The sequence below is a fragment of the Trachurus trachurus genome (assembly GCF_905171665.1).
Source record: "Trachurus trachurus genome assembly, chromosome: 13".
NCBI classification, from domain to species: Eukaryota; Metazoa; Chordata; class Actinopteri; order Carangiformes; family Carangidae; genus Trachurus; species Trachurus trachurus.
In genome coordinates this window covers 3,607,400-3,632,825 of record NC_139892.1, presented here as the reverse complement: position 1 = coordinate 3,632,825, position 25,426 = coordinate 3,607,400, and the positions used below count along the sequence as shown (strand labels likewise).

The 25,426-nt window shown below is 43.6% G+C and overlaps 1 protein-coding gene across 1 annotated transcript in view; it reads right to left on the bottom strand.

Moving 5' to 3' along the window:
* Window positions 1-787: 787 nt before the first annotated feature.
* The window catches only part of LOC310995682 (protein NLRC3-like), a gene marked incomplete at its 5' end in the record, with an annotated part of 50,853 nt that continues 26,214 nt past the window's right edge, over window positions 788-25,426 (bottom strand). Inside the window, 4 exons of the mRNA XM_083984799.1 lie at window positions 788-2,305; window positions 2,444-2,490; window positions 6,282-6,455; window positions 6,547-6,720. Coding sequence (XP_083840925.1) covers window positions 1,638-2,305; window positions 2,444-2,490; window positions 6,282-6,455; window positions 6,547-6,720 — 1,063 coding nt within the window. The 3' untranslated portion in view covers window positions 788-1,637. The remainder of the gene's footprint in view (window positions 2,306-2,443; window positions 2,491-6,281; window positions 6,456-6,546; window positions 6,721-25,426) is intronic.

Genomic DNA, 25,426 nt, shown 5'->3' with positions numbered 1-25,426 from the left:
TGGGGTTGTCTTGGTTGTGAAATACTCCACTAGTGTAGAGATTGCCAGTTCAATTTGATTTCAGAAAAACAGCAAAGTGCATTAGTTTGTCACCAATATTCCCCTAACACAAGCACAGACTTGACTTGTCAATGCAATAAGTGCTATTTGTTGGGGTAGTGTTGTTGATATCAGAAGCCACAAGGGCAACCAATCCAGATAATATACTGTATACTGCAGTTGTAACTGACAAAATCAACTGAATGCAAAAGGACTCAAATTCCTAATGGAATCCAACCCAGATAACCTCAAATGAAGACACTGATGATTCTTTTGTTCATAAGTGCTTCTCTTTGGGGTTGTCTTCACTCCACTAGTGCAGAGAACATGGATAACCAGCAGAGACACGAGGTAAAGAGACACTGCAGGAGAAACATAGAGAACCAACAGAGACACAAGGTAAAGAGACACTGATGGAGAAACACATAGGACCAGCAGAGACAATTAGTTCTATTTTTGGGTCAAAATGAGCTAGATTACCTCGACTATAAAGTCACTGACCAAGCACTATAATATATGGCTATATATATAATATGGCTACATACACATTGGCAGCAGTGAACAATTTCAGAATAAGATGTTGACGCCTATGGAGAGACATTTTAGTCAAAACTTGATGAATAAATAAACAAATCCTTAAATGAATAAATTAAAATCTAAATCCAGTAATAAATGTAAACATATGTTTGTTTATTAATTCATTTATTCACTGATTATTTTTTTAATCATGTTTTTGTTTATTTCACATCAGATTATTTACGTGACAGAGATGAATACAGTTTAATAATGAACTCAGCGTCATGGCAACAGAAAAATCATTGGGACCTGAAAAATAAGAAGAAGTTTACAAGAATCACTGAGCAGAGTTTAAAAAATCAACTGATTTAATCCATGAATGTGAAAACGTGAGTGAGAGACAGAGACAGACATGTAGAGACTGAACTGTCTGTTCAACAGTGAGAAGGTTTCTGTGACAGGAGGAGACTCTGGTTCACTCAACACAGACTCACTGAGGGTGCTTTCACACCAACAGCAGTTGGTGCACACTAAACAGTCCATTTGAACCAAAAGCTCTTAGTTCGGTTCGTTTTCGTTGGTGTGAAAGCATAAATCGCACTCAGGTGCGCACTAAATCAAGCGGACCGAGACCTCTGAAAAAGGGTGGTCTCGGTCCGCTTCATTCCGCACCAAATGCCAGCCGCCGGTGCGGTCCCTCTGGTGAGAACGCGGACCTGGACCAACTCACGTCTACCGGTGTATTTTCAAAGAAAAGTGGGGTGTGTTTGGGCCCGCCACAGTCTCTCACGGAAAAAAAGAAACTGCGTTTCACCATCTATCATCTCTGCCAGTCCGCCCCTCCACATGCCGTCTCTCTCAAGTGCGGTCGCACTGCGCACACACACACACTCTCACACACACAACCACATGGGGAGAGAGAGAGAGAGAGAGAGAGAGACGCATGGATAGGTTGCGCTTGGCCACTAATAAACAGTACATCTATGAGCTGTATTGCGCTATTTGTACAGTATTCTACAGTGTTCTCCATTGTGAAAGTCCAAATTGGCGCTTATTTCTACCGGAAGATGACGAAACGTCATTCAGACCAGTTTTGGTTTGTTTGCATGTGTGAACGCGGACCACTCCGCAGTCTGTAGATACAATGTAACAATTTTACTGTCTGGTGTGGACCAAATAATTGAACTAGAGGTGTGAAAGCGCCCTGAGGAACCAGGCCAGAGTCCAAACCCAGGAAACAGAGGTTGAGTGAAGGTGGTGTTGAAGGTGTAGATGTGGATCAGTGAGTCAGAGGAGACTCTGTAGAAGGACAGAGAGCCAGCAGGACAGTCCACATACACTGCTACTCTGTTAGAGACAGAGGAGGAGGAGGAGGAGGAGGTGATGAGTGTCTGTTTGTCATTGTGCCAGACTCTGTAACCAGGGTTGTGATAGACACTGCAATCATCACCACCAGAGCAGTTCAGACACCAGGACTGATTGTTCGCTCCAAACAAACAGTCTCCACTCTCTCCTTTCCTGCTGATTCCTCTGTAACTCACTGATATATCAACATCTCCTCTCCACTCAACCTCCCAGTAGCAGCGACCAGTCAGACCAGTTGAACACAGCAGCAGAGGTTCATGGTCAAATCTGTCTGGATGATCAGAATATGACTGACGCTCCTTCACACATGTCGCCTTCCTGTTGTTGTCAGACAGTTTGATCTTTGTGTTCACTGTGTTTGTGTCGATTGTGAGTGGACAGGAATCTGATGGAGAGAACAAGACACAGCTGCAGTTATTGATCATGTGATCAGTTATTGACAGTTTGATGAAGACTCATGAGGTCAATGATGTGACAGTGTGAAGATGGTTGAATGTGCTGCTCAAAGTCAAAACACACTTACACTTCCTCAGACCTGGTGTCAACCATGGGACTCCAGCAGGCTCCACCCTGAAAGGAGGAGGGGGGTCAGAGCAGCACCTTCTCTGTCAGCATGCACACATGGACATTACATGGCTCTCTCACACACACACACTGTTTTATCACTGTGTTCACATGGATGCTTGTATGTATGGATGAAGACTGAGCACAGAGAAGAAGGAGCTGGAGTCTTTATCTAGTGATGATACAGAGCAGGAGGAGACGAGGAGGAAACACTTCATCATGTCTTTTCTCCATGTCATGTCACTTCAGTGTCAGACACACACTTTCACTCTCTGACTCTCAAGCTGCACAAACACACGTCACAGCAAATAAGATGAAGACACAACAGGTGGAGCTGACCAGCCCAGATATCCCACAATGCACCAGGAAAGAAGAAGAAGAGTGCAGCTGTGAACAGTGGAACACTTGTTTGAAGAAAACTCCACAGGAAGCTGAAGAATGAGGCTGTGTGGTATATTGATGTGTTGATGAAAAGAAGGGATCACCGCTGACACGTCTTCGCTTGTATTTAAAAAGCAAGTTTATTAACAAGAAGAAGATCAGTGTAAAAAGAAGGTTGAATGCTGGAGCATCTCTGGTCCAATATGAGAAGTCCTCGCGAGTGGCCCAAAGCTCTGACTTATATAACTTTTCTGACACCCCCATCTCCAGTCAGAGAGAGGCCTTAAACCAGATGTCCAATGATCCTTGACCTACCCCCTAACTTTTAGGCAAGAACGAACCCAATCAACAATTAACTTAAACCAAACACATTCCAATCAATCAGATTACTTCTTGGGCAAAACATGTCCATCAAACCGAGCACCAATTTGCACACTCTTTCAGTTTCAAGATAAGGTACACATACAAAGAAGAATACATGATGATGATAACAAGATATTAAAACTAATAACATTAAGGAGTATAATATACTACAGCTGTGAGCAGGTTTCCACAGGAGCCACAGCAGCAGTGAGTGGATGAAGGAGCTCTAATAGAAACCATCTGATCACAGTGACAGGACGGATCAGGATCTCATCATCAATGACTCTGTTCTTCTCTGCTCTTCACACAGATCAGCTGCAACACTGACTCACTGAGATCAGTCACATCATGTGGAATAAAGCAGCCGTCCTCAGGACCAGTCCTGAGCTCCATCAAACCTGTCCACACATTTTTAGTGGACTTGAAGTCAGAGTCCAGAGGAAGCAGAGAGAACCAGGCTCAGCTCAGAGCACATGGACTCAGACAGGAAGACAAGCTCCAGCTGCTGGAGACTTTCATTAAGGAGCCACTTTGTGGCTTCATCTGATCTGGAGTCAGCACACACACAGTCTGAAAACAGCACACATTCAGCCACAAACACTGATTATTACACTTCACTACACTCACTTTCTTCAGATTGACAGCTCCAGGCCTCTGGACAGTGAGTACATCTGGATGTCACACTTGTGATTTACTGTCTCCTCAACACAACAACACATCTCATCAGGACAAGATCAGGATCTCAGAGAGTGAGCTGATTATTGATCATCAATATCTGACCAGACAGAAACCTGATGGTGCTGCCTGATTTCTGTCTCTTATTTCCTCCTTGGTTGGAGACGCTGGGAGACGAATGTCTCGGAGCAGTGGACATGTTTTGATTCTTGTTGCTGTGTTGTTATTAGTGTGTCCACACTCAACAGGTGTCTACAGTCTCTGGGACTGTTCAGGTCAAACACTCTGTTGGTTCAGGAGCAGTTCAACCTTGAAATGTTTCCTGATACACTCTGAAATAAAGTCTGATCCAAACATCTGGAGAGACTCAGAGCACAGCTGCCAACAGCTGCTTTCATCACTGACATCTCTTCTCCTGAATATGACACAGTGAGTCATGATGAGACACTGAAGTCATCATGAGGAGAAACTCCTGATCCCAGTAGTTCATCACTGTGACTGATGAAAGCCGCACAGCTCATGTTTGAAACACTCTGAGATTTTGGCTTCAGTATAAACTGTGTTGGGACGAGTCAGACTGTGACAGAGGACGTCAGTGGAGTGGGCGGAGCTACACTGTGGCCTACCTATATGGTCTGAGTGATGGGATCTGATGTCATCAATGCATGGATCGCACACCAGCAATTGCTCCCGTGACAATTTATTGTCACACACAAAGTGGTAACGTTTTGGGCTCGAAACGTGGGAAACAGTGTTAATTTTGACAACAAATTCTAATTTAGTTTTAGTCTTAGTCTTTTGACTAAAATACAATTTAGTTGTAGTCATATTTTAGTCATCTGAAATATTTTAGTTTTAGTCTAGTTTTAGTCGACGAAATATCTTTAGAATTTTAGTCAGCTAAAATTACAGTGGATTTAGTCGACGAAATGTTTCTCCAGAATATCCAGTCATTGGAATTATCCATCAATCTGTTATGGAATGGTATTAAGGTTTGAGTCTACAATACAGGCACAGAAACAGTTGTAATATGGTGCATTTTGTTTTATTCATGTTCTTTTAACTTTCATGTTAATACTGAGTTTCAATCAAATTGCTTTGGTTTTCTTTGGAACAGTTTAGTCAGTCTCCCATCTACTATCTCCATCATTAGCACAAAGTCCTCAGCTGCAGTTGTGAGTGGTAAATGTGTGTGTCCAGTCCATCTGGCCTGCTCCTTGGTCTGTTGCTCTAGAAGAACTGAGGGAAGCTGTAGAGATGAACTGCTGCTGGGTTGCATAGCAGCACTAGCTTTATCTCCACTTGGTCCATGGTCATCTGTGTCATCATCAGAGTCTTCTGTATCTGTGAGGGTGAATAAGGGGGGAATCAAGTTGTGATCTTTGTCGCTCAGTCCTCCCAGATCTCTCTGTCACACTATACACACACACGCAGGCACACGCACACACACGCGCAACGAATCAATCTTCTAATCAATACAATTCAGAGGTGGTTTCCTTTAGCTTCTATTGCATTTCATGTTTAGTCCTATAAACACGGTGGTCTGTCTGATAATATAATTTTAGCGTGTGTGCTTACCGTCGCGTGTTCTGTGTAGATGATGCTTCACGTTGCTGGTGTGTGGATCGATGTGGGTCCCCGCGATTTCTGCTCCGGTTTACAGGGGGTCCTGGGCATTGTCCTTGTTGTCATATGTGAAGTGTGTGACCAGATGTCATTTCTTCGTTTCCGTCCTAAACTCAGCGCTGATATTTCCGTGGTGTTCATAACTCATGCTGTCGCGCTCGGAGCGCATGCACCGCAGGACGCTAACGAGCGAGGCCAGTTTTATTTTGAAACTTTTCATGTGCCGCGGCTGTGGCTCTGCTTCCAGAGAAATCAACATGATTGGACCTCTTCTCCATTCGTCCCTCCCTAACATGTTCGTCTCGTTTTTATTAGTTGACTAAATTGTTAATTAATTTGATCATCGTCTTCGTCATCACAGCTGACTTTTTATTTAGTTTTCGTCCGTGAAAAAGGTTCGTTGACGAATATTTTTCGTCATAGTCTTCGTCAACGAAATTAACACTGGTGGGAAACGCCCGAAACGTGGGTCTCAGCCCTTGAGCCCGAAACGTGGGTCTCAGCCAGTGTGTGACAATAAATTGTCACGGGAGCAATTGCTGGTGTGCGGTCTTCTTCTTTCTCTACCTGTGTCTCCTCTTGTGGACCTGCACCTAGCCTCACGCTTTTTGGGATGTGCGTGTTTTTGTTCTTACATCAATGCATGGATCACCTGTGACAGATGTTCACAGGTGTGAACGGGGCCATAGAAAATGTTCCAGCTCCTCCTCCTCTATCAGACAGTGTGTGTCGCTGCAGCAGCCTCTCCATACCTGAGAGAGTCCAGTCTCCAGTCTGGATCCTCCAGTCCAGCAGACAGCAGCTTCACTCCTGAGGTTCCTGGATGATTGTAGCTCAGGTCCAGCTCTCTCAGATGGGAGGGGTTGGAGCTCAAAGCTGAGGCCAGAGAAGCACAGCCTTCCTCTGTGATCAGACATCCTGACAGACTGAACACACACAACAACACACAGGAACCCTCTGTCAACACCTGCTGCTGTGTTCAAGTGTCATCAGATAAACAGCTGGATGGATCCTCACCTGAGAGTCTCCAGTCTACAGTGTGGACTCTCCAGTCCACCAGACAGCAGCTTCACTCCTGAGTCCTGCAGGTTGTTGTTACTCAGGTCCATGTGTCTGAGACTAGAGGACTGGGAGCTGAGGACTGAGGACAGAGCTTCACAGCTTCTCTCTGAGAGGTCACAGCTGCTCAGTCTGAAGAGGAATTCAAGGAAAAACACTCACATACTCAGTATGAAGGAAATAACAGGTTAGAATCATATACACAACATTTCAACATAAACCTGAGAGTTTACAGTGTTTCTTACTCAACATGTTCCAGTTTGTATAAATAGATTTATAGATAGATTTGATTATATACTGATCTCATCTTTGTATAATCACATATGTACAGTATATATTTGTTTTGTTGTTTAATAATAATACATTTTATTTGTAACGCACTTTATATTTACCAAAAAATCTGAAAGTGCTACAACAGCAACCAAAAAAAGAAAAATAGGTTAAAAACAAGAGTTAAAACAGTTATCTTGAGCGAGCAATTACAGATTAAAATATATTTTTTAAAAGGTACGTTTTGAGGCCCTTTTTAAAACAATCGGTCGACTGTGGAACAGGGAGGGTGTTCCACAGTCGTGGAGCAGAGGAGCAGAAGGCTCTTAGTCCTTGGGGGGGGGGGGGGGGGGGGGGGTCTGTGGCTGTTGATGGAGCGGAGTGAGCGTGCTGAGGTCTGGGGGGTGAGGAGTTCCTTAAGGGACTGGGGGGCGTTGCCATGGATGCACAGGAATGTGAGGAGGGAGACTTTGTAGTCGAATCGAGCGGAGATGGGTAGCCAGTGAAGTGAGTGAAGAATGGGTGTGATGTGCTCATATTTGCGTACTCTCAGCAAGATTCTGGCGGCGCTGTTTTGGATGTGTTGTAGTTTCTGTATGCTCTTGTTGGGAATCCTGCTGTGAAGTGCGTTGCAGTAATCGAGTCTGGAGGAGACAAAGGCGTGGACGAGCTTCTCAGCATCTCTTAAGGTGAGTGTGGGACGAAGTCTGGATATGTTTCTTAGGTGGAAAAATTATATTTTGCAGAGGTGGTTGATGTGGGCGTCAAAGGTTAAATGGGGGTCAAACCTGACACCAAGGTTAGTGACTGTTGATGATGAAAGTGATGCAGGTTATGGGGGAGTTTCGAATCTGATGGGGGGCACCGATGAGGATGGCTTCAGTTTTTGAGCTGTTCAGCTAGAGAAAATTATGTCTCATCCACGCCTTTATCTCCTCCAGACATGCAGTAAGGGTAGAGAGAGGTGATGTTGCTAATGGTGGTGAATGAGTGTCCGTCCTGATGTATAGTTGTGTGTCATCTGCGTAGCAGTGGAAAGATTCAATTCAATTCAATTCAATATACTTTAATTGTCCCCGTGGGGAAATTCGTTGTGGGCTTCACAGGTGGTCTGCAGTTTGACAATAAAAACAAACAAACAAACAAGGGATAAAAATCGAGCGATCAATAACCCGTACTGCTACAGTACACAGCTTCATAAAATATACATCAGTCAATTCATCAATCAATCAATCAATCAATCAATCAATCAATCAATCAATCAATCATTAAACAACATACGTTACCCATACCAACACAGCACATAGCAACAAAAAATGGCAGTTGCCCAACCGTTACAATACAGTGCACAGTGTTTTATCAACTGAAGGCTACAACTACATATGTGCATTCAGAATATTAACAGATGTTGGAATAAAAGAATGTTTGTAGCGGTTCAACCTGCTCCGGGGAACTCTAAATCTCCTCCCAGAAGGAAGCAGCTGGTACTCTGAATGGAGAATATGAGATTGATCAGACAAAATTTTGCGTGCGTGTCTCAAGGTGGATTGTTCGTAAATAGATTGAAGAGAAACATGATCTTTGACGCCCATGATTTTCATGGCATGTTGTACCAGGCGATTAATTTGTGTCTTTAGTTGAACAGACAAGTTGCCATACCAGGCTGTAATTCCGTACCTTATGATACTCTCCAGTACGGCATGATAAAACAACAACATACATTTCTGCTCAACACCAAAAACTCTCAATCTGCGCAGAAAGTACAGTCTCTGTTGCAGTTTGGAGCAGAGACTCTCCACATGGGCCCTCCAGCTGAGTGTGTCATCAATATAAACTCCCAAGTACTTATAAGAAGAGACCTGAGTGATGGGTTCATTGTGGATGACCACCGGCCTCAGGTCGTCCACAGCTTTAACATTGAACACCATCTCTTCAGTTTTCTTTACATTTAGCATCAGATGATTAGAGTCACACCACTGAACAAAATTACAGATCTCAGAATGGTAAGCTTCTGGACTGCCATTCTTGTGCAACAGCCCCAGAATGGCCGTGTCATCTGAAAATTTGATGATGTAGTTATCAGGATGGACTTTGATGCAATCATTGGTGTATAATGTAAAGAGCACAGGGGAGCTCACACATCCCTGGGGGGCACCAGTACTGGAGAGTCTGGACTCAGAAAGATATCCCGAAGCGCCTGATGACTGAGGGGGGAGCATGTAAAGGACAAACAGGATGGGTCCAAGCACCGACCCTTGCGGAACCCCGCCGCCAACAGCATGTGACCGAGACCATGACCCTCCCATGGCAAAGTGTTCTGACCTGCCAGTGCGGTAGGACTCAAACCAGCTCAATGCTGTGCCTCTGAGTCCAACAGAGTCATGTAGACGCTGGAGCAATATGTGACCTGATCCAGCAAAATGAGTCGCAGTGACCCAAATTTCAAAATTGAGATTTTGGTATCAATGGAAAGAGGAGAAAATAAGCTTTAAAATGATACCCTAGTCAAAGTCATACATTGGATAGTTTTTAAGATATGGCGATTTTAATGATGGTCTTCCACTCACTGCTTTTGATTGAAAACCTGAGAAAAATGCGTTCAAACAATTTAGAACGTCTCTGGTTTAAAGCCTTCCGTGAATCTGGCGTCTGTTCCTTACCATGTGATTACACGTACCTTGTAGAGGCACCGTTCAATGACCCTCGGAAAGCAGAATGTATCTATTCAGATGCTGTTTACAGCTCGTCTCTATCATAAACGGTTCAGAAGATATTTCATGTTTAGTAAAACATCTGCAAGCGTTAGCATGCTACGTTCGGTTTAGCATCGATGCTAACGCTCGGTTTAGCATCGCTGCTACCGCTCAGCTGAGCATCTGGCCCCGTACTACGTGATTTCACGTGGCTACCCTTGTTGTCATAAATGCACCATTCAAGGACCCTCGGAAAGCGGAGAATCTGACGATTCAGATGCAGTTTACAGCTCGTCCCTATCAGGTTCAGAAGTTATTTAGCCTAATGTTGTGCTCCTCTCTAGAGGGTTAAAAGTTGTAAGTCAACTTTAATCGTCATTTACGTGCCTTTCCTCAATTATCTGGACTATGAAACTTTGGGAGATTGTTTTTGAATGTCATTTCTTTGAAATTAGCAAAAAAAAATTTTTTTTGAGTTTTTATTGATTTTCCACGTTGCAGCTGATTATCTAAAAATAGAACGTTGCGACTTCCGACTCATTTCGCCAGAGCGGGTCACATATGTGGTGGTCGACCGTATCAAATGCTGCAGATAGGTCGAGGAGGATGAGGAGGGATGATGAACCAGAATCAGCAGTCATCAGCAGGTCATTTGTGACTCCCAACAAAGCTGTTTCCGTGCTGTGGGCGGAGTGGAAGCCAGATTGAAACTTTTCAAAGATGTTGTTGTGTTGGAGGTGATCCTGTAGGTGGCTGGCAACTACTTTCTCAAGAACTTTAGAGAGAAATGGCAAATTGGATATGGGGCTGTAGTTTGCAAGTACCTGGGGGTCAAGGGTGGGTTTCTTGAGAAGTGGTTTGATAATGGCTGTTTTTAATGCAGATGGTAAATGGCCAGTCTGAAGAGATTGGTTTATGACTGTGGTAATCAGAGGGCAGAGCTGTGTGTTTGTATATATACAGAACTTTGTTTTCAATTACGGTTGTTTTAAAGTGCTATATAAATAAAGTTGAATTGAGTTTGAGTGTTAAATTCACAGACTCCACCTGCCTGCATCACCAAAGTCACACCTAACCACACCCCCTAAGGTGATATAACCCCGGCCTCTGACCTTTGACCCTCTCTTTCCCTCCAAACATTTGCCTGAAGACAACATGACTGTACTGACCTCACTTCCTTTGTTTATTGATTTAAGTTGCTGTAATGGTAAATTTGAATATTCCTTTGTTTTAATCACTTAAGACGTCCCCACCCCCTGCCAAGGTATCAGATCTCTATTTGTTACCCATTTGTGTATTCTAATGTCTAGAACTCTTAACTTGTAACCCTGCAATTTCATTATTCACCAACAGCAAACAGCAAAAAATTTCCACAACCATTTGGTGTCAGAAGCTGGGATTACTCGTGCAATCGTCTGGGACGGAAAGCGGACAGCGACAGGCCATCCTGGAAGAGAAAAGCTTTCCAGCCTCCAAACCTCAAATTCTCTTCTGAGAGGGGAGGGCTGCTGTTGTGTCGTCCCAGATTGTTGCCACTGGGATTCCACGAACGCATTTTAGCGTAATTCTGGTGAGCACTGAAATATTGACATTTTAATATTTTATTTGTTTTAGATTTGGAATTTAATTTGGCATAACATTTTCTACTTATTGTGTTATCCACAATCAACTGAGGTTTTTTATGCTTTTATCGCTTGTGCCGTAAACTAAGCGATCCTTACAGTAATGACCATAGACATACAGTACATGTCTGCGATGATGACTAAGTGATCCTTACAGAGGCGTCTGTATTGTATGAAATGCTTTTATCGCTTGTGCCAAAAACAAAGTGATCCTTACAATCTCCACATTTGAGATGGGGAGTAAGAGTTCCGTTGAGACTGGACCTCCAGACCGTCCAATTGTGGATATCATGAGAAGGAAGTATGGGGACAAAACCTTCAAATTTTTAAATTTCTGGACAACTAAGTTTGGATTCCCAATAGGGGGGTCTCTCAGTTTAAAAAATATATTACTATTAGAGGAAAAACTGAAGGAGAAAGAACTAGAAATGAGAAGGAAAAAGAAAATCTCTGTAATAAAATTAGAAATTATGGAAGGTCAAAAAGAATGTTTACAGATGTGGAAAGGGGAAGCAAAAGCAAGAAACAGGGAAATAATGCAGAAACAACTACCCTTTCCATGTAAAACAGTTGAAACCAATGAAAAGCAAAATTTACACACACAAAGAACACCAGACTCGCAGATCTCTTCTTCTTTGTTTCCACAGTTGGCAGCTTTGAAGCTGCATCCAGACCCCGACGGCAACCCACCGATTCAACCCTCAGCTCTACCGCCATACAACTCTACAACACCCAACAAGAGAAGAGAAACCGACTCCTCCAGCATGACACAACAAAAAACAAGTTCAGGAGCAGCTCATCCTGATGCATCTGTTCAACCACAAAACTCTCCAGACCCCTCTTCTACAACTGCACACAGACTACGTCATCCCAATCAAGATATAGCCTTCAACATGCCCACGGTTGAAGTGTCAGGACCAGAAGGTGGAACAGTGGTTTTCTGTGTATGGACTAAAGTGGGACACTTTTTACATTTGCTCCCCTCCAAGTGAGCTAAAATGATTTATCAGTTTCCGATTAATTCAGGATGTTTCCTAGCAATGGAAATGATCAGAATGTATTCAGGACGAAGGACAGTGAAAATATGATTGTTTTAAAAAAAAGTGGTCTCGTCTCTCACTTTACCCCAGCTCAGGGGTAAACTGAGACAAACCAGAGAAATCAATGGGGTAAACTGATCCACTTACTTTTTCCACTCTGTAACTACCATAACAAACATGTTGTAACAGTTAGAATCCTGACAGCTAGCTTGACAATCACACATCCCAGAACTAATGTTGGACTAGTATCAGAATCATGGGGATTGGTCAATTAAGCACTTTTTTTTTTCTAAACACAAAGTAACTCAAGAACAAAATCAAATACAACACAGAATGTTTTAATTAACATTCAAATGACAGATAGAACCAGTTAGATAGTCTGGGGGTCAGATTGTAGGCCCCGACAATGGTGACCATTTCGATCAAAAGTCCTCTTGTGTGTGGGGGAGCCGACAAAGTGGAATGTGACTAAAATTGAATGTAACCAATAAAGAAGTGAGCTGACTGAGAGCACATAGCATAACAAAGCAGTGTGGCTACAGATCATGTTTGATCATGCAAGATTTCTGGCTTGGGGGATGAAATTCTAGTGTAAATCTTTGTGTATGGTGTGCTCACAGTGTCTCACTCTTGGATTTATTATAATACATCCATGGACTCACTTTACCCCGCAGCATTTGTCTCACTTTACCCCAACACCCCCATTTTAGAAAAAACGACCTCTCTTAGAAATTCAGGCTAATTTTCAGCCAGCATCATCACATGGTTTTATGTGTTGGTAGTTCATCATCATGTATCATAGAAGTTTTTTTTTACATGAATCAATTTGCTTTGGCACAACAGTTGATTAAGTTGACAGCAAGAAAATTTACGTTTACATGCAAAAATCATATTTTTGTGAAAAAAAAGATGCTTTCCACAGCATCATGAGGTCCTCTCCTTCATGACCATGGGGAAATGGAAGGGGCTTGAAAACATAATGGTCAGATGACCATAAATGTGTTCCGGTTTCTAGATACAGGGGGTGTCTCACATTACCCCACTCTCCCCTACCCTTTCATTTCCATATTTCGCACATTCTGTGTTATAAATTGTAAACTGTTTTCTTGTCTGTAACAACATCTATTGCATGTCTGTCCGTCCTGGGTGAGGGATCCCTCCTCTGTTGCTCACCCTGAGGTTTCTCCGATTTTTCCCTGTTAAAAGGGTTTTCCATGGAGTTTTTCCTCAGTCGATGTGAGGGTCTAAGGACAGAGGATGTTGTTACGATGCCATGTAAAGCCCTTTGAGACAAACTGTTTGTAAAAACGGGCTATACAAATAAAATTGCCTTGCCTTGCCTTGCCTACCCCTTTTTCACCTTGTTAATCAGTCAAAGAAGTTAATCCGCCTATTTTTTTAACCGAGTCGGATGATATGTGATGCCGAGGAAGAAGCAGCAACAGGTACAAGCAGGGATGCAAACAGCGCGCCGAAAAGCAAAACTAGCTTTTTTCATGACCAGGTGACTTGTGTGAATCGTTCAGATCCAAAGAGTTTTTGTTTTTGGGAGGGAGGGAGGGGGGGTCTCAGCGTCTCAGCTGGGGTCAGTAAAATGTTTTTCTAACAGGCTGACGGTGACAATCACGTGAAACTGAGGCGAACTCATTCATGGTTGTCTCTGATTATACTGATAACAGCTGACCTCCAATGTAGACACGCGACATGTGCGCTCATTAAAACGGCACGTATCCGCGTGTAGTTGGTGCGACGGCAACAGCGTTTTTTCCCCCCGTGCATACATGCACGGTTCCCTACGTTGCTGTGTCAGGCAGATGTCTCCCACGAGAGTCATCCCTCTGCCCCGTTTCAGAGGTGAAGGAAGCCCTAAGTGGAAAGACGTCGCCTCCGCAATGTAGAATGTGTTCAATTCAAAAAGTGAAACTAACACATTATATAGGCCTATATGTCCATTACACACTGAATGAAACATCCCATGTCTTTATTTATTTAGTTTATTTTAATAGTAATAATTATGACTAACATTCAGTGAAGACCTAAAAATCAGTATCTCCAAAATGGAAATATTGCAAAGGATTTTTTTTTGTTTTTTTTTAAAGGGATAGTAGCTTTTTTTTAAAGTGGGGTTGTATGATCTACAAATAGCCCCCAAGTACTTTAATTGCAGTAGCAGACTCTCTACTTCCCGTTAGCAACGCCAGCCCCATAGCCCTGCCCAGAGATTTACAACATACATTGTTGTGAATGGACTCAAAGAAACGGCCTATTTTCGCGGCCTAAAAGAGGTTTTACGTGGAAAAAAATACACAGTTCCATTGTTCGCTATAATATAATTTTTTCCAGCCCCTCAAAGTGCAGGAAAAACACAGTTTTTATTTGGACCTAACCAACTGCTGATCGGCGGGCGCTAACCCTGGGCCGGAGGGATACGGGAGTTGGTTAGGTCCAAATAAAAACTGCGTTTTTCCTGCACTTTGAAGGGCTGGAAAAAATTATATCAATACTTGGTTGGGGTTGAACTACTGGAAATTGACTTATCCGTGATATTTGTGAATGGTGAGCAGCAACGGCCAGCTGGAGAAATCTAACGCGGCACTAACATCCAAAACAGAGGATCTGAACCTGAGAATCGTCGGCTTGCCCGAGGGGCTGGACAGAGGCTCGCCGGTTGAATTCATCTCACGGCTTCTCCAGATAGTTATCGGAAACGACATCTTCCCTGAACCACCAGAGCTTGACAGGGCGCACCGTACACTCGCCCCAAAGCCCGTGGCGGGACAACGTCCCCAAGCCATCTTGGTCAGATTCCTCCGGTATCAGGACAAGGAACGGGTGCTGCGCTGGGCAAGGCTGCAGAGGGATGACATCAAGTTTAACGGTAACAAGATCTTGTTGTGGGGGGGTCTTAAAGATCATATATTCATATGTAAGAAATGACTCATATTTCACCCAAAAACCTGCTCTTTCATCTTATACAAGTTACTTAACTTAAACTTAAACGGTATCAATACTAGTCAAAATTTAGGCTTGAAAAAAATATATTAGTTTCTGACCTAAAAAAAAATCTTTTTGAGCTGTAAAACCTACACACTGACACAGCCATGTAAATTCTATGTCAGGGAGGGAGTGGGTATTGAGCACATTTACACACTGTTATCCCTTATTGGTGAAAGTGATGCTGTTACAACCATCCCCAGTCTTCCCTAATAATAATAATTAGCCTACTAATTACTAATTATAATGGCGGTATACAATGATACGTCGTTTCATTTTTCAGCTCATACACGTTTGTTTTCAGTCGGGTCCAAAAGCCACAGCACGGACAGAGCGTCATGTTTCCATGACGACTGGCCGGAAAAGATTAGCATGCCTCATGTTTATATGACCCCCGATCGTAAAAATAAAACTCTGAGAAGTAACACTAAACTTTAACATCAAAGACACACGTACGCAGGTTATTTGAAGCGCTGCTCAACGAGCCGCTCCAGTTGGACTGACTTTGCTGTAGCCGAGCTAACGGAGCTAGCGGAGCTAACGGAGCTACGGAGCTAACAGGTGAACAGATACACGTGTGGTCGGATCGGTGCCCGGACTGGGGTCATCCCTATGTTCCCTCAGCCCTATGTTCCCTCAGCCCTATGTTCCCTCATTTCTAACTTTTGTTGTCACTGAAAATTAGGCCCTATTCCCACAGCCCTTTGGTCCCACCATTGGTTGGGTTTAGGCAATGAAGAAAGGAGTTGGTTAAGTTTAGTAAAAAGACCAGGTAGAGGCTAGACAGGCCAGATAGACAGAGTCCAGATAGGTAGAGAGAGTCCAGAGGGAACATAGGGCTGAAGGAACATAGGGCTGAGGGAACATAGGCACGCTCCCCCTGGACTTGTTTGCTGATAATGATGTCGGCATTTTCGGCAGGTTTTTGCTTGTATTTATACAGTCTCTATTCTATGGTATCATCACAACATCCTGCAAATGCATTTTTGGTCATTTTCGGCCGAAAATATGCGGTTGCCTGATTTTTTGATGCATCTGAAATTTATTTCATTTTATTTATGTTTAATTCGGTGAGTCTTTTGCGTACCACCTAGAGGGAGCCCAATCACTGATCTACCTGACTCATGTTTTGCATTATTAAGTTAAAGGGTACTTCTGTGTTAAAGCACACTGAAAATGTTTGAGTGAATTTGGGTAAATGTAGAGTGAAGTTTAACTTTACATGATGTTTTATTAGTTTGCACGTGTAATGTATGGGTTCAATATTGGGAGCAAATTCCTGCTGCTTCTTATGTTAGGTAAAGGGACACACTCTACTCCATTGTTGGAAGTCTAATTGTGTTGTAGACCTGCTGCTCGCTTCGACTGAAGGACGGGCATAGGCTTTGGAAACACCAGCAGACTGTTCTAATGCTGCTGAGCGTTTTTTTTTCTCTGTTTCTCTTTTTGGGTTGGGAAATATGTTGTGAGTACCCACTGTTTTAAGTACAGCTGGCTTCCTTTTATTTGGTTACATTTTTCTCAAGTGTCATTTGGTAAGCCTATATATATGAGTGAAGAGACTACTTCTAATAAGACAGATAAGCTTCAAGTTAAATTCATTTCATGGAATGTGAGAGGATTAAATGGCCCTGTTAAGAGAGCAAAAGTCTATCAACATCTCAAACTTCTCAGTGCTGACATCGTATTCCTCCAAGAGACCCACCTCAAGATAAATGATCATACAAGGCTCCGACGACCATGGGTAGGACAGGTATTTCACTCAGTATTCGACTCAAAGACCAGAGGGGCAGCTATTGTGATTTCGAAAAAGATTCAGTTCATACCAGAAAGCATAGTACCTGACTGTAATGGACAGACTGTTTCACTTACCTTGTTATATTAGTCTGTGTCTACGCTCCTAATTTTGATGACAGCCAGTTCATGGCCACACTTTTATCTTCACTTCCAAATATGGATACGCATTATTTGATTTTAGGAGGAGACCTAAATTGTGTAATGGACACTCAGCTACATCGCTCAAGCCCTAGAGTGACCAGTCTATCAAAAATGGCGACAACATTGCAATCTTTCATGGTAGATTATGGAAGCTGTGACCCCTGGAGATCCTTACAGAAAGATACTAGAGTCTATTCCTTCTATTCTCATGTGCATCATGCCTACTCAAGGATAGATTGTTTTTTTTATTGATAAAGTACTATTACCATCTGTACATGTTATTGATTATTCAGCGATAGTCATATCAGACCACTCCCCGGTCTTACTAGATTTCAGATTTGACTCCCCTTCGGCAGGAACTCCACAATGGAGACTCAATACATCACTGTTGTCTAGTGATGCTTTTTTCTCTTCCATAAAAGAAGCTATTGAAAACTTTCTGTGTTTTAACCGCTCAGAAGAGGTTAGTCCATCGCTACTTTGGGAAAGCCTAAAAGCTACAATCAGAGGACAAATAATTTCTTATTCCTCTCATTCTAATAAGCTGCGCATAAAGAAGCAAACTGACATAATGGATAAATTATCTGAATGTGATAGGCAATATGCAATAAATCCCACCCCAGAGCTGTACCAACGAAAAGTTAACCTCCAAACTCAGTTTGATCTCTCTTCGACAGGGAAGGCTGAATATACTATACTAAGATCTAAAGGCAGGTGGTATGAATATGGGGACAAGGCTAGCCAGCTGCCGGCTCTCCAGCTCAAACATCAAGCATCCCCCAAATCAACACTCAGTCAACTGGTCTTACAACATCCCCTCTGGAGATCAATGCAGCTTTTAAATTATTTTATTCCAATCTATACACTTCTGAGCCCCCTCCAACGGACTTGAACATGAATACTTTTTTTGATAGCATAGAAATACCCACTGCAGATACAGCAACACGGTTATCATCAAATCAGCCAATAACTGTAGAGGAAGTACTTAGCAGCATTAGGGAAATGAATAATTCCAAAACACCAGGGCCTGACGGGCTGCCATCTGAATTAAAAAAAATGTTTTCCACTCAACTAGCCCCGTTATTATTAGATATGTTTAACCATTCCCTGTCTATAGGAACTTTACCAAAAACTTCAACGGAGGCAACTATTTCCGTTATTCTTAAGAAGGATAAGAACGACGGAGGTACGTTTTATCAGTCTGTTTTCTGGGAATAATTGACATAAGGAGAAACCAGATACAAGCCGTTTTTTCGTTTTTTCGTTTTGGAAAAAAAAACGGAAATCAAAATTTCAGTTCGTTTTCTCGTTTTTGGTTCTTATTTAACAAAACTAATTTACCACTCAATATTTTGTTTCCGTGGGTGGGCGGGTCCTCTGATTGGCTAATGTGCTTCCTTGCCCTGTGCCCTTCAAAATAAAAGTTCCTCAATTTGATAATGTCGACAAAAATATTACTGTAGGCTAGTAGGCTACAGACACTAGCAGACATAGAGGACCCCATCACCCACAGTCAAGACTGACACTGCTTCAAATAACAATAATAGTAGCTATTCATAATGAAAATGAGAACTTATGAAGTTATGATGACGTCAGTGTAGATGTTTAACCACAAGGTGGCGCAGTTACATGAAGAGTAGATCTGAGGGCTTTACTACGACGGAGGCTCACAACATATGGTGTGTATTATTGAAAGCGAGGGGTGTGTCTATAGGCTAAAGGCTAGTGAGTACAGTGACAAAGACTGTACAGTAACTTCGTTCAATATACAGTAGATACTACTTCAAAGTGGCCATTTCACTCGCGGGGAGCGAGATTCACGCAACGCGTGAAATCTGAGTGACAAAGTGATCGCACACAGGAGTACTGATAGCTCCCCTGGTAGAACAGCTCCCTCAGTGAACTGAATCAGCTGCTAGTGTGGGTTCGAATCTCAGTTTAGGTGTTGTACCATTAATGTGTTTTTTTTTCTCATCATCATTATGATCACATATGGCTTAAGTTTGAGCAAATAAATGAGCAAATGAGCATTAATTCTCCGCCGGGCCGAGGCACCAACTTCCCTGCTTGTGAACATGTTTTTTAGGGATGTGAACGTGTACTTAAATATGTACACGTGTACACTGTGCATTTTCCTGGCCAGCACAGGTACCAGGAGACCAAGACCCCCTGTCATGTCGGTCCTCCACCCTTCCTGATCTGCCGCAAGTTGCAAGAGCCCCGCGGAGCCCAGTCTCTCCCTCCTCTCCCACACTTCAGCACCTGTCCTGGGCTGTCAGTCTGCAGGGACGGCGCGTGTCATAAGCCGTTGGAGACAAATACGTATACACAAGCAGGGAAGTTGGTGCCTCGGCCCGGCGGAGAATTAATGCTCATTTGCTCATTTGCTCAAACTTAAGCCTTATGTGATCATAATGATGATGAGAAAAAAAAACACATTAATGGTACAACACCTAAACTGAGATTCGAACCCACACTAGCAGCTGATTCAGCTTACTGAGGGAGCTGCTCTACCAGGGGAGCTATCAGTCATAATGCTCCTGTGTGTGATCACTTTGTCACTCAGATTTCACGCGTTGCGTGAATCTCGCTCCCCGCGAGTGAAATGGCCACTTTGAAGTAGTATCTACTGTATATTGAACGAAGTTACTGTACAGTCTTTGTCACTGTACTCACTAGCCTTTAGCCTATAGACACACCCCTCGCTTTCAATAATACACACCATATGTTGTGAGCCTCCGTCGTAGTAAAGCCCTCAGATCTACTCTTCATGTAACTGCGCCACCTTGTGGTTAAACATCTACACTGACGTCATCATAACTTCATAAGTTCTCATTTTCATTATGAATAGCTACTATTATTGTTATTTGAAGCAGTGTCAGTCTTGACTGTGGGTGATGGGGTCCTCTATGTCTGCTAGTGTCTGTAGCCTACTAGCCTACAGTAATATTTTTGTCGACATTATCAAATTGAGGAACTTTTATTTTGTAGGGCACAGGGCAAGGAAGCACACTAGCCAATCAGAGGACCCGCCCACCCACGGAAACAAAATATTGAGTGGTAAATTCGTTTTGTTAAATAAGAACCAAAAACGAGAAAACGAACTGAAATTTTGATTTCCGTTTTTTTTTCCAAAACGAAAAAACGAAAAAACGGCTTGTATCTGGTTTCTCCTTATGTCAATTATTCCCAGAAAACAGACTGATAAAACGTACCTTGGTCAAGAACCCTGCTGAATGTAGTTCCTATCGCCCAATATCACTTTTAAATGTGGATGTGAAAATACTAGCAAAAATTTTGGCGAAAAGATTGGAAACAAGTCTCCCTTCAATAATCTCTGAAGACCAAACTGGCTCGTCAGTTATCATCAAACGTTAGACGGCTATTAAATATTATCTCTTCCCCGTCCAATGAAATAAAGCCTGAAATAGTGCTCTCATTGGACGCGGAGAAAGCCTTTGACAGGGTGGAATGGGGGTACTTATTTAAAGCACTAGAAAAATTTGGATTCGGAGAAAACTTTATTGCATGGATACGCCTTCTTTATAAATCACCTCTTGCCCGTGTTAACACAAATAGGCAGTATTCATCATATTTCCCCTTGTCCCGTGGTACCCGTCAAGGCTGTCCGCTGTCGCCTTTTTGCTCTTGCTATTGAGCCGCTTGCCATACGGTTGAGATCTTCTGCACATCTGCAAGGTGTTAAACGGGACGGTATTGAGCACCGTGTTTCCCTGTATGCAGATGATCTATTGATTTTCATAACAGATCCTATTACATGTGCCAATAATTTATTACAGATACTAGATGATTTTGGTGCATTTTCAGGTTACAAAATCAACCTCCAAAAAACTGTCTGTTTTCCAATTAACTCCAATACAAAGCCAAAACATTTACGCAGGGACAAATTCCTTTTAATTTTTCTCCAGGAAGTTTTCAATATCTAGGGACATCACCCACTCTTTTAAGGGCTTGCATAAAAATAACATTGACAAATTAATAAATAAAGTCAAAACTGACCTACAGAAGTGGTTCAAGTTGCCGCTGTCATTAGCAGACAGAGTGCAATGCATAAAGATGAATATCTTGCCGAGATTTTTGTTTTTTTCCCCAGTGTTTGTGGTGTGTGGAGTTGGGGGTGTGTTCTCTTTGCAGAGGCTGGGCGTGGGTCTCAAGATGGCTGCTGGCTGCTACACACCTGGGATGAATCATCATCATCAGGAGCAGTATAAAGAGGCTGGCTTCCTGTGGGCTCACTGCCAGATTGTCACCGCTACGTGGTAGTTCGGCCTGTGCTACTAGAACTTATGAGTGTTACCAGTGATATCGCTTGTACCTACTCACCTGTGTTTCCCATTCTGCCTCCAGGATCCTGCTCCTACGCTGCTGCTGTACCCAGACCATCCGCGTCCCCTGCCTCTCTGCTCCCAGGCCTGCCTGCCCCCTGCCACACTATCTACCTTCATATTGTCCCTCTGTCCCAATAAACCGACTGTTTGACTCTCACCCACGTCTGGTCTTCTGCATTTGGGTCCAGAGCTCTAACGCAACACAACAGAACAATCTGGCCAACACCATGGACCCAGCGGACCCGGACGCTCTCCGGCAAGCCCTCTCAACTCAAGGAGTCATGCTAGGAAGGCACGACAGTTTACTGGCGGACATCATGGGTTCCCTTCAGGAGATGAGTGCCAACCTGGCTTTTGTTACTTCTCAGTTATCTTCCCAGGCCGCTCTTGCACAACCCCCAGCAGCAGTGAGTAGACAAGATTACCCTCAAGTGCAACCCCTCCCCCCTCCACCTGCAAGGGAACCTTTTGTTCCTCCCCCTGAGCATTATTCTGGTGATGTTGGTTCCTGTGGCCGTTTCCTGTTACAGTGCAGTTTGGTTTTTGATCAACAGCCCTCTAGTTATCCTTCAGATCGCTCACGTATAGCCTACATCATTAATTTACTCAGAGGAAAAGCAGGTCAGTGGGCTACAGCTTTGTGGGAGGGAAGGTCCTGGGTTATCGAGTCTTATGAAGGTTTTACCTCTGAGTTACGCAGGATTTTTGACCATCCAGTTCAGGGTCAGGAGGCCGATAAACGGCTGCTGTCCCTACGTCAGGGGTCCTCCTCTGTAGCTTCTTTTTCCATTGACTTTCGTATCCTAGCCGCAGAGAGTGGGTGGGATGACAGGGCTCTAAGAGCAGTGTTTCTTAAGGGGCTCAGTGAGGAGATGAAGGATGAATTGGCTACTCGAGAAGAACCAGATTCTTTAGATGAATTAATTTCGCTTGCCATAAAGATTGATAATCGATTGAGGGAGAGAAATAGGGAGAGGACAGGCAGGGCCCGAGCGACTGCCAGTCTCCCTCCCCCTCCTGCCCAGTTTCAGCCCCCTTCAAGCTCTGCAGTCAACCTTCCAAGGTCCAGTGGAGCGCCACCTGTCTTGGTGGACGAGCCCATGCAGGTGGGACGAGCTCGCCTAACTCCTGGAGAACGCCAACGACGTATGCTGGCTAAGCTCTGCCTCTACTGCGGCCAGATGGGACACTTTATTGCCTCTTGCCCCCAGATGCCAAAAGATCAGGCTCACCAGTGAGGGAGAGCACCCTGGTGAGCCAGACTACTTCTCAGCCCAGCTCTCCTCCACGAGTAAGTGTGTCTGCCTCTCTTACCTGTTCTGGTGTTACACTTCCGTTTCTAGCTCTTGTGGATTCTGGAGCAGATGACAATTTCATTGATGTTGAACTTGTGAAACAATTGCAAATCCCCCTCAAGCCTCTTGCTGAACCACTGAATGCTAATGCTCTAGATGGCAGGCTGATAGCTACAGTAACACACTGCACAGTGCCAGTGTCCCTAGTGATTTCTGGTAACCACCATGAAAAGATCCAGCTGTGTGTTCTCCCCTCTCCTATCTCTCCAGTGGTGCTGGGCCTCCCATGGTTACGGATTCATAATGTGAGGGAAGGCACCTTAGAGACAGACCACACCTACACACACTCCTACTGTTCATGAGGGTGAGGGCTGGCATTAGGAGCACTGCCCCTTGTAGGCAGGGCTGTAGAGAAAGCTCCCCTCTCATAAGGACAGGTGTGAGCCATTAGTGCCTCTTTGTCTGAGGCCTGGTAGATGTGTGGTGGGACTGTCTTGTCTGTGCAGGTAAAGAGAACTGCGCAGATAGAAAAGATTATTTGATTGCACATTTTATTTTGTGTTCTGGGGAATTTTGACTAGTATCCCCACACAGAATCGTGGTGCAGCCGTGTCCTCTTGATCCAGTTGAATGTGCTGTGGACCCATGCTGGGGAGGTAGGCTGCTGATTACCCAGTGTTTAACTTCATCAGAATACAGAAATTAGTAGTGATGTATCCATTTAATTCTTTAGGACATGAGTCAGCCTTTTCCCCGAGTCACAGTATAGAGCCAGTCAGCTCCACCAGTACCAGTGTCTGACAGGGCCCCAGACTGAAAAGGTAACCTCAACTGACATGGTAATGTAGGAGGGTTATCCCCTCTGAGGTATATTTGTCAGTCAATTTAATGGCTGTTTTGCTTTGTTTCAGATTTAGTGCCAGACTGTTGCTTTGCCTGGGCCGATGTGCCATGCGGCTTGGTTGAAGTTTGCTGAGAGTTTCCCATTGCTATGACTGTAAACAGCTCATCTTAACCTGTCTACTGTCCTTTACTGTCCCTGATTGTATCAATTTATAATTGTGAACCAACCGAGCATTAACTTTGTATTTTCTTTTGTTTGTTTGTCAGGCAGAGGGAGGATCTGCGGGGAGTATCCGTGGTATATGCACCCTTCTTTGCATGCAGTGTGATTGGTTTGAAGAGTGATTGGCACCCAAAAGTAGTTTAGATTTACTTAAATTGTTGCAGTGTCCGTTGCAGTGATTTGCTGTGATCACGGTGTGCACGTGGTGGTTGCTACTGGGTCTTGCGATAGTATCTCCCCGTGGTGAGTACCCTGTCTGACATCTTTTTATTAGCAGGTAGTGTATATTTGCAGTATACCCCTGCTTGATTTTATTTGTTGTAACAAATTAATCAAAATAACTCAGCTATTTGTAGCTTTTAAATATTTATTAACTTTGTAACATTAAAGATAATTTTTCAAGCTAATCGTTGTTCTTCCCTCCTTCCATTATCAGGTCAATCATCATCAGTTGCTTTAGTTTGTACAATAAATAGAATTTGGATTTGAATGCACGTCTCTGGCTCTCCTTGTACCTGGGGATAGATTTGTTTGTGGGTTTATATAGAAACCCTCACAGTGGGGTTGGTCACAAACTGGCGTTGTTGGCAGGATTGAGCCCCAAACGTGCATTCAACTCGGTTGGTTCACTGGAGTGAATTCAAGAGTTTTATTTGGACTGTATTTTAACAGTTTGTTGTTTTTCTCTTTTTTTTCTTTTCTCAAGGCAAAGCAGCAGCTGGCAGTCTGTATAATTTTGGAGCGTCCCCCCCATTTAGTGATAGGAGTTGCTTGTCCCTTCGCCTATCTTTCCCAGGATGGACCAACAAAATGTCTCTCAACCACAGGCAGGTCCCTCTGGTCCCCCTGCCCAGTCTCTACCCCAAGAGAGGTTGGTGTATATACCTAGGGAACGGTCTTGCCCGCTTTTTAGTGGTACTGGAGAAATGGGAATCCAGAGCTGGATTGAAGAAATAAAATCCATTATGCGTATTCGCAGGCTTGCCCCCATTGACAGGGCCCATTTTATTTATGACCATTTGATTGGTGATGCTCGAGAGGAACTTAAATATCGGCCTACTCAAGTGAGGGAGGACCCTGATCAGATCTTTGATATCCTCCTGGCTCAGTATAGTTGTCCCATGTCTTTTATTTCACTCAAAGAAGCATTTTATGCTAGAAAACAACAGGAAGGTGAGTCTTTGAGGGAGTTCTCTCACGCATTGTTTGTACTGATGGACAAGATGACCCAGAGCTGTCCAGAGAAACGTGTTCCTGACGCCACTAGTTTACTGCGGGACCAGTTTATAGAGTGTGTTTGGGATGGGAATTTGAGCCGGGAACTTAAGAGAATTGTTCGTGACCACCCTGATTATGACCTCCATACTATTAGAGATGAAGCTATTAGATGGGAGCGGGAGGGCAGATCTGGGGGGGAACTGGGCAGACCCCGGAGTTATTCTGTCCCCTCAGTGTATAGCATGCAACATACAGGACAGGTCAGAGCACAGAAAGATACTGTAGGGTCAGAATTAGCCGAACTTAAGGATATATTAAGACGGCAACAGGCTCAAATTAATCAGCTCACACAG